Here is a 10,490-nt window from a genome sequence, read left to right as displayed (position 1 = left end):
CATATATACAATTGGTTGAATAAAACTTTTTATTTTAACCCCAAAAAAATGCATATTTCATCAAAAAAATAAGAGAGCCATATTATTCCATAATTATAGTGATTAGCAAACGAAAATAATCTCAAATCAGCAAATGCAATTAGACAAGACCTTTCGTTCCTTTGCAACAAATTGAAACTACTTGGGCTAGTGAGTTTAAATAGGGCCTAATCACTGGATCCAAATGGGTCAATAACCCTCTCCAAACAGGCAGTTTTTATGGGAGAAATTAAAAAATAGGCAGATTTATAACTGGTAGTTTAAAAATAGCCAAATTTCAAAAGTAATCGAAATTTAGCCACTTTTCATGTAAAGATAAATTTGAGCGAAAATACTGTTCAAAATCCGGAAAATATGCCAGCATATTATGCTGGAGTTCCAGCATAAGTATACTTGAACTCCAACATATTATACTGGAGTTTCAAGATAAGTATGCTGGAACTCTAGCATAATATGATGGAGTTCCAGCATCAGTACACTAGAACTCCAACATAATATACTGGAGTTCCAGCAAGTATATATGTCCATCATAATATACTGGAGTTTGGAGCACCGGTGCTCCAGTCTCCAGTATATATACTGGAGCCAGCAAAGTATACCGGTCCAGCATAATATGCTGGAGTTAATACACAGATGCACCGAACTCTAGTATATTATACTGGACCGGTCTCTGTTGCAACAAAATAGTGGCTATTTTTCATTGACTTGGTAAACGCTGGCTATTTTTGAATGACCAGTCCGAAAACTGGCTATACCGTGCTATAATGGGATTTTAACATACTTACCCATCGACCAAAACTGATCACAGTTGCTAGCTCAATGTACTAAAGATATATACTGATTATATAAAATATATATAGTATATGTATATTATATATTAATATACAAATAATATACATTAGCGAGCTATTATTTTGGATGGTGATTATACTATAGGAAAATCTCTTGTAAAAATTGGGTTGGATGATTATTTTTTGGTCCACTTACGAATATTTAACCACTGTTTGACATGTAATTGGGAAATGATTATTTTTAATGCAGAAAAATAATTTAGACAAAACTAACCTTACTTAAAACTCCAACACAATTTATACTAGAGTTGAAAGCACTTACAAGTGAAACTATAGCAATAATTTTGACATGCAATAGGAACCAAAGCAGCTTATCTATAAGGTCTTCTTTATATATCACAGCTTATCTTATCGGAATATTCATATACAATAACAACTCTCAAAATTCAAGTAAGTTTGAATTAACTATACGAATCATCACCAAGTCATATACATGTATGAACTGAAAATGTCTATTAGCAGTAGACCAATAAATAAATGTTAAATCGCCATATCGAAGCGATTTGATGGAGGAAAAACATTCCAAAATATAGAAATTATAAGCCAACTGCTTTGATTCAGCAAAGTCAGAATAAGAAAAATATATCATTAGCTAGTTTTATTTTTGTTTAAGTTGAAAATTAAAAACACTACTATAAATTTTAAGAGAAGTAATTTACTATTTCTGAACATTTTGGCCGTATTCTGAGCAGAATATAATTCCCTAATTAGTTTATCCTACTTTTCTCCGATTATAAATGGTTTCCAATCTGTACGCAGCAAAATTGGTTAGTGACACTAGGTGGACGAATGAAAAAGTGACACGTGGAACTAAAAATAGGTGGGATGTGAGTCAACAAAAAGCTGACACCGGATGCAAGCATGTGACCAGTGATGGGTGAATCCCGAAGACAAAGTAGCCGATAACAAAGATTTGAAGAATTAATATTTGATAGTATTCAACAAGCGATCGTATACAAAGAGTATCTGTATTTATAGCCAACCATTATGCTGATATCAATAACGATTTTATTTTCATTCAAAAGGATGTTGATTTGGGATCTTGTCTCCGTAAATATAGCTATAAATTTTCTTGCGTTTATGTCCCACATGAATTCTATTACAGAAGAATAATACTTGTTTTCTAAGTTGTGGTGGCCTAGCATTATGTTCAAGTTCTTAGTTAGCATTGGATCTTTGAAGTTTGAAAGAGTAGTTGGATATTATTAAAAAAAAAAAAAAAGAAGAAGATTAAGTGTATCATTAATATTATTTATTGTTCCCACTACCAATCTCAGAGGTCTTAGGGCTAAAAATATAATTTATTTTATTTTTTCACGACACTCCCTAGGCATCTTTTCAAGTATTATTCTATCTTCAGTTTTTAAAAATTTAAATATCAGATTATAGTTTGTTATTTTTGTAAGGTTGAGGTTTGGAGCTATTCACGTGGCAGACAAGATTGTACTCAAAACACAGAAATTTTGGTCAAATGTTAATCCTTTACTTATATTATTTGCCTATTTGGTACTTGGCTTTTGGCCCTTATTGTCTATTGTTCTTATTTCTCCCTTTCTTTGCCCTTTGCAATATTTTATCAATCTTGGTTATAATAGAATAAAAGACTAGCATAAAAAATAATAAAAATGAATCTTTTGTCTTGCCTCCTTTTATTTTTCACTTTCCATCAAAAGTAGGAAGATAATTAAACATCGTATCAGAAAATCATTCCTAATTTTTTTTATCAATGCACTTTCAACTCTTATTAGATCAATTAGATCTAGACCAAATTCAGATAATTGTGCGATATGATAAACTTATCCTTGTACCAATAGATCATGTAGGGATTTATTTTTGACAATATCGAATACTCTTACTAATTTTTTATGATCTCTCCAATAATTTTTCTTTTCATATGTTACTTTTTCATTAACTCCAGGGACTTTTCTCATAAAAAAAAACACAAAAACACAATCTAGTCATAGAATTCTCATCCCTCTCTTTCTCGTTAAATTCTCCACTGGCAAAATTAGTTGTCTTGTCCAATGTGCAATAGGGTCCAGTGCTCCGATTAAATTCCCTTTCATTGAATGGTACGTGTTGTAGAAAAACAAAACTTACTCAAAAACACAATTCAAACAGTGGTAAAAAGAATCAATAAATGGTCAAGTTTTAATGGATGATTCTAGTTCCTTACCGAACACAGTGAAGTCATTATTGAGACTCGACCAAGATGGCATCCCTACTTTCAGATTTAAGTCTAAGACGAATAATTTTGTTATTAATGATGCTAACAGTAGATAATTTTGAACGTTGTATAGTGTCGCTAACCTTGTGTACACCATCCTTATGTGAAGTTCATTATAGTCAAAGTGTAATGGAGATCATCTCCTAAATTAGGCAGATCGTCTGGTTCTAAGTGTTCTTAGGGATGATTTGTATCGATCCTCATCTTGCTTTGGAGTCTATGATCTATGTCCTCCTCTGTGTATTAATTATTTTTGATAATATACGGGTTGGGGTCATCGCCTAAACCCCATCATCCACAAATTAAAGGTGGACTTTTGCTATAAAAAAACAGTAGTAAAAGAAATCAAGAAAAATTATTGATTGGGAATCAAATAGTATAACGGTTGTGAATCCAAGATTTTCACTAAGGATTTCAAAATATGAAAAAGTAAACACATGAAGAATATTTGGATTGTGTTAATGATATTTAATGTACAATATAATTTTTCGACAAAACTAATCCAATATACGGTGTAATCACCTTTTATATCACACATCGTGTCAAATTTAAAACATATTCAATTGCATTTCTTAAATATGCAAGTGTTTGCCACAGTCCCTTCGCAAAAATTCGAAGTGAAAAAATCCTATTATAAGAGTTTATAATGCTATATAGAATACACATCCTAGCAATTTTATCGCTAATTTTAACTTTGCTCATATTTTTATTTCACTTTCTTAATTTTTTCTTAATTTACCAGATTAAGCCATATTGAAGCTTCCCAGACAACTCATAGCTTCCCTCTCGCCCAAATAAATGAAACGGAATGAATTAAATCAGTAAGCTCTTTGATTGATTCAGCGCGCACGAAACCAAATTCAATCAAGATAAGAGGGTTTCAAATCCATTTACTATCTCGAGTTTTTTCAGACATATTGCACATTCACTAATGTCGAAACAACTAATGGTCATATGTTCATAGGTGAAAATATTAAAAAATATTAAGTATGTAACAAATCACATCCACTACAAATTTACTAAGTCCAGATCTTGAATCTGTATCTGTATAAGAACTTCTATACTTAAAAATTAATTATAAAAACGAGAGATTGAGAGATGAGATCATAGGATGTGCACATGTACTGTATTTGACTATTATAGTCATTACTGACTAATTAATAGAATCATGTACTTTATTGGTATGCAGCAAATAAAAAAAAAGTGGACAACATTAGCTGGAGCTGTTACACTTTGACTAGGGAAAAAACAAATGCCTTGTTTGGCCAGTCAAAATATACTCAAATAGGCCAGTTGCTTACATAACCTAGTTACTCCCTTTTTATTCCTACTTATACTTATGGATTCATCCAATTTTTATTTTGATACATGAACGTCAAAGTTAAACTCTTTTACGTTTATGCATACATTGGTTGTAACTTTTGAGTTCTTCAATACCCAACTTGTAAGAAAGAGAATCACATTTGGACTATCACGCCTACACTGCTTTGCCCAAAGTAATCTAGAACATCAATTGGAAGAAATAGAAAACTATTAAATCCTGCATTATATGTCCCTTTTTTCTTATAAACAAAAGTTGAGTATCCAAACAGTTGAATTCCAGAAGAGCAAATGGAAATGATTATAAGGGAATTAAGACAATTTTTTTGGAGATCTTAAATAAAGTTAACATAAGCTAAAGTGTATGTTAAAGATTACTTATTGCCAAATCTCGATCCATCTATCACTTACGTCATTTCTCAAAATTTAGAATTTAAGTATGTAGTCATCGTTCCATCATCCAACATGCTTCCAGAGGCGGCTCAATACTGCATGTGGCCTAAAACAAAAATTTAAAAAGAGGCCTCAAAAGACATTCGAGGTTAAGAAAATGCTTTTTCATATTTAATCCTTTCATAATTTCATTAGCTTAAAATTGAAAAATTGTCTAAAAAGTACTTAAAGAATAGAAGAAGATTCTACAAAATCATAGTTATAAACAAAATTGATTCAAGTTGAAGTGAGTTAGACAAATTAAGAAGTTGAGCTCATCCACCATGCGTGAAGTAACAAAAAAGAATAATAAAAATAGGAAGTAAATGCAAATTAATAATCTACAATTTTTAGTATAAACTTTAAAAATTGACAAAAAATGATTAAAACTAATTTGTTTATCACTAATAATAAATACATAATTATTTATACTATATATAATTTGAGTAAATTTGGGGCCTTAATTTTTTTGGGGACTAGCCACTGCTTTAGTGGCTTTAGGGTTGAGCCGCTACTGCTTACATAAGAACTCACAGGTTCACTCTCTTCCGTCACTCTTCTAAGCTTCTTTGCCCTGTGCCTTTAGTCTGCTTTGAATGATATTTCACTCTTTGAGGGTGAGCGAAGTACTTTGAGGGATTATAAAATTATTAGTAAATAAATATATTAAAAAAATGTGATAATTTTAAAAAACTGGTTTGAGCACGGCTTGTAGAGCGTGGTTGCCTTTATCGGAATAAATTTGAATTAATTGGATCAATAGATTTATACCCGATGGTTAAAAATGTGGAGACAAAGGGATGCCTTTTGTTTCTTCTTTTATAAAAAAATTTACTAATAATATTCTTTTTGTGGCAAGGAAGGTGTCGCATCTTTCTTATTCAAACAAAGTATAATTTGGGGATTCAAAGTTCAAAGACATGAACTTTTGATATGAGTGTGTTTGGGTGGGTCAGTCAGTTTGACTGTAGGTACAATCTATTGGCAAAAAAAGACAAAAGTGGTCCCATTCACTCTCTTTCCTAAAATTATTCTACTATTTCATTAGTTGCAATCTACCTATCTTTCTTGCTTTACTTAGATAAGGCCTACTTCTCCTCCTTTTGGCCAACTCTTGTGTTTGTTTCTCTTTGTTCTCTTCTCATTTTTTCCCACTCACATTTCATATATTTTGGTTAGCTTCTCACCCCACTTCTTCTTCTTTCATGTGCTTTGTTCCACTTCAAACTGCAACCTTACAAAACAATCTTACCCCTACTCTTCCACTCTCTTTTTATTGGCTCATAAAAACAGGATATATGTCTTTTAGACACAACTCATTCTGTTATTCCATGTTCAATCAACCAAGTGTAAACTCATCATTCCAACTCTCTTGTCATTTCTACACTTCCCTTTGGAATTAAACAAATATCCCACTTCAAGATTTCTTTTATTTCACTTTTGAATATTTCTTTAAGTACTTTAATATCATGCCGTCGTAAGGTAGGAATAAGGTTTGCATACACATTGTCCTCCCCATACCTCACTTGTGATTTCACTGGGTTTGTTATTGTTGTTGTTGTTGTTACTTTAACATCTTCATCTATATATGTGATTATTCTTGGTTGTTTTTGTTATCCTTTTGGTCAATGAAGGAGCCTGAAATGGCAATTCCTCCCTTGTTTAGGTGTCCAATAAGCTTAGATTTGTTTAAAGATCCAGTCACTTTATGCACAGGCCAAACATATGATAGATCCAGCATTGAAAAATGGCTATCTTCTGGCAATTCAACTTGTCCTGTTACAATGCAGAAACTCCATGACTCTTCTATTGTACCAAACCACACCCTTCGCCATTTGATTCATCAATGGCTTCAATTAAACTGCAGAAATGGTTATGATCTTCATTACTTTCAAGCAATTGATGATTCAATTGTTGGTCTCAAACACAATCTTCAGTCAAAGGAGTCTACATTGGACACAAAAGTTCAAGCACTAGAGAAAGTTCTTGCTTTGTCAGAAGATTTGCCTTTAGAAAACTCTTTCTTGATTCAACTAGACTTCTTCCAAATGATTCTTGAATTAGCATTGGAAAATTCAGTTGATCAAAGTTCAAATTTCCAAGAAAGTCTCATATTTATGGAGAAAGCTCTTGTTTGTGCATTGAAATTGTTGCCATTTAGTGATTTGGGAACTCTCAACATGCTCAAAGAAGATGAATCCAAGTTTACAAACTTCTTGATGCTATTCAAGAATGGGACTTTTATCATCAAGAAAAGCTTGTGTCATTTAATAGTGGCAATTTCATCATCTTTGCAGTCAAAGGAACTTGTAACTATGTTGGGTAAATCCAAGATTTTTATTCAAGAACTTGTTCATGTTATCGAGAACAAATTAGATGGTTGTGAGGAATCAATCAGAGCTCTTTCAGCATTATCTTCTCTCGAACAAAATCGCGAATTTATAGTGAAGGAAAACGCAGTTGAGGCACTCATAACATACATTGTGAATGCTCCAAAATGCCAATATAGAAGCTTACTAGCACCAATATTGGCAATGAAAACAATTGAAACATTGTTAGTAGAAAAAAATGCAAAAGAAGATGTCTTAAATCATCCAAATGGTGTTAGTGCAATTGTGAAGATGGTATTTAGAGTATCATCAGATAATGAAGGAAGTGAAAGTGCAGTGAATTCTTTAATTATTGTGTGTCATGATTTCATGCAAGCTAGGGAAGAAGCTATCTATAGTGGGGTTTTGAGTCAGTTATTGTTACTCCTTCAAAGCCAGTGTAGTGAGAGGACCAAAAATAAGGCAAGAATGTTGCTCAAGTTGTTGAGATCCATGTGCACTGGGGACCAAAAACAAGCATTGTAGATTGCATATACATTGATTACATGATTTCTCAGTTGATGTCCTCTTTGTCTTTGTCTTTGTTATTAAAATTGTATCTAAAAAACATATACTGAGTTTTTTGTATAACCATAAAAAGAAGCATAGAATATAAATGGAGTTTGCAGTTTGCACCAGATGAATGGATGTAGACAATTGAAGATTAACTTTTTTAAAAGGAATAAAAGATGCAAGATTTTAAGGGACTTTTTGGTGTTTTGTCATTAAATCAAGGTACAAAACAAAAATTTATAAATCACCTCTAAAACAAACCAAAATTTTATCCTTACAAGATAAATAGTGTTGTCCACTTGCAGAGTATCAGATTGTAATCTAAAAAATTATGTCCACATATGATACTTACATCAAATCCAAACGATCAATGAAGTGGCTGAAAATCATGAAAAATCAAATTTCAAATCACATTAAACAAAAAATGTATGTAGTTCTTCCATTTTCCTAGCTTTGATGAGCAAAGTTAATGGAAACTATGCCAGTTATTAATAGCAAATACCCTAAAGTCATTTGTAAACGATCATGATTAAATGATACAAATTTATGTGAACACATATTGCATATATTTACTTGTTTGATATAAATATCGAGTGCATGTGAAAAAATTCGGAGAGCGACAACCTATATATGATGGTAAGACAAAATTCATAAGCTAAAAGGAAGGTATATTGTACGTAAAATTCGAATATTTTTTGATTATATAAAGTTAAAATTACTTTAATATACACAATGAAGCTTGTTTTAACGATATATGTAATTTGATTAAAATGTATATATACTACTTATTGTAAAGGAGGGTGTTATAACTGAAACATGAATCTAAGTTCAGACAACAATCTAATTTAATAGTTCCATGACTTTGAATGAAGTTGCTTTCATAAAGTTTTGAATTTTTTTGAAGAATTAACTTATTGGATGCTGCTTATCAAGAATCAATACTTCAACAAACTTAAATTGCGGACCAGTCAAAAAACAAAAGTAAAAGTAGAACAAACAGCTTGTTGCACCAAGTCCCTTTAGAAAATAAGCACCATGTTGAATCCTTCTAGAGAAAAAAATATTCTATTGAATGATCATAGCTTGCTACTTTGAGCTTTCATTAGTCAAAATATTACAATACATGGATAAGTTTATGGGGAGCGTGAAATGAGTGCTAAAAATTTGTTTCTCTGCTTGCGTAGCTAGGAATTTTGTAAGGGTTTACATAAATTTTAAGTTTTAAGAGTTATTTTATTTAAAAATATAAATTGGAAAAGAGTCAAATATATATGCATTGGTCTCCGTTTAATTTTGGCAAATAAAATGGGCAGATAACTAACACCTATGAACAACATATCATTGTGAACACCCTGGATCACCGAACTGACTCACTAAACTATATTAAGGGTGTTCAAAATATAATATATAATCATATTCAATAATATTTGACGTATATACGCAATATCATTTTCCAGCAAAGGGCGATCGACCACACTTGGCATAGTGTGTCTACACCACTGTACTTGGGTTGCTTGGTAGGATTAGACCTGTCAAATACGCCGAGTCGACCCACGAACCGGCCCCAATAACCCATTAAAATTAACCCTTTAACCGGTCCATGACCCACAAAACCTTAAACGGACCAACCCATTAATTTAAGCGACCTGGGCCGTTTGACCCACTGAACCGGACCGGACCGAACTGGTAGCTGACCCATGGGTCAACCGGCCCGGACCAGCTCACACACACACACACACATATATATATACATATTGTCACACCTCCTTTTTGCGCGCCCCGCCCCGAAGGGTTAAATGCGCGAGGGAGTTTTTCCAATTTAAGTGACAATATTCGAAATGGGATTATTTATTTAATTCAGAGTCGCCACTTGGGAAAGGTTTGGCTTTTGGTGTCCCAAGTCACCGGTTTATCTCGAATCCCAAATCGAGGAAATTTTCGACTTTTCCAAATGAAGTCTGCGAACCAGAAATTCTAAGTAAGGAATTCTGTTGACCCGAGGGAAGGTGTTAGGCACCCTCGAATCCCGTGGTTCTAGCACGGTCGCTTAAATTGTTATAATGGCTAAATATCTGGTTCAAATACATGTTGTGACTTATGTGCTTTTATTAAGTTTAAACCGTTTTTATTATTATCATTTATTTTTATAGGATTGCAACGTCGTGAAAATGCATCACGAACCGCGTCACAATCAATGCACCCGTGGTCGTCGACACATTTTGACTCCGTTGAGATTTGGATTTGGGTCACATCAATGTGCACCCGTGTTTAAGAAGGTTAAATTATTAAGCCGCGCCTAAAGAGTCTAACACGTTATTTTTTTTTGTAGAAGGCCATGAAATTCACTAAACGGCCTATCCCGAATTCTAAAAACAATTATTGTGGTTATTTATTGAGGGCCCCGCAATTTTGCGTTTTATTTGGCGAGGCTCGTCTCTATTTTTAGAAAGGATATCCTAAAGTGGCTATATTTCTAATGCGTTTGTTCCTAAAACTAGAAGAAAGAAGGTACATGCTAATTTAATTATATGCTTTGGCCCAATCCGGATTCTTATGGTTAATCATTTACAAAGTTGAGAAGACATTATACTTCAATGGAAAAATGCTTTAATTTGACAAAGAAATCCATTTATTCTAACAAAATACAACACTTAACCCGAACAAACATCTTTAAGTCGAATTTAGATTAACTTGCTTAAACAGGGTTAATAGGATTCCTTATTAAAGAATACTACCGAT

At 32.7% G+C, this 10,490-nt stretch overlaps 1 protein-coding gene across 1 annotated transcript; it reads left to right on the top strand.

The window, feature by feature from the left end:
* Nucleotides 1-5,969: 5,969 nt before the first annotated feature.
* Nucleotides 5,970-7,766, top strand: LOC107797397 (U-box domain-containing protein 25-like). The gene has a single exon (XM_016620283.2). It carries the CDS (start codon nt 6,498-6,500, stop codon nt 7,722-7,724), a length of 1,227 nt encoding a protein of 408 aa, XP_016475769.1. The 5' UTR covers nt 5,970-6,497; the 3' UTR covers nt 7,725-7,766.
* Nucleotides 7,767-10,490: the final 2,724 nt, after the last annotated feature.

This window comes from Nicotiana tabacum, chromosome 11 (genome assembly GCF_000715075.1).
Source record: "Nicotiana tabacum cultivar K326 chromosome 11, ASM71507v2, whole genome shotgun sequence".
Taxonomy (NCBI): domain Eukaryota; kingdom Viridiplantae; phylum Streptophyta; class Magnoliopsida; order Solanales; family Solanaceae; genus Nicotiana; species Nicotiana tabacum.
The sequence above is the reverse complement of the archived record's forward strand: the minus strand, read 5'-3'. Positions and strand labels throughout refer to the sequence as shown.

What these genes read in the sequence shown, in the direction of transcription:
- LOC107797397 (XM_016620283.2), top strand. Translation starts at nt 6,498, where the DNA reads ATGAAGGAGCCTGAAATGGCAATTCCTCCCTTGTTTAGGTGTCCAATA.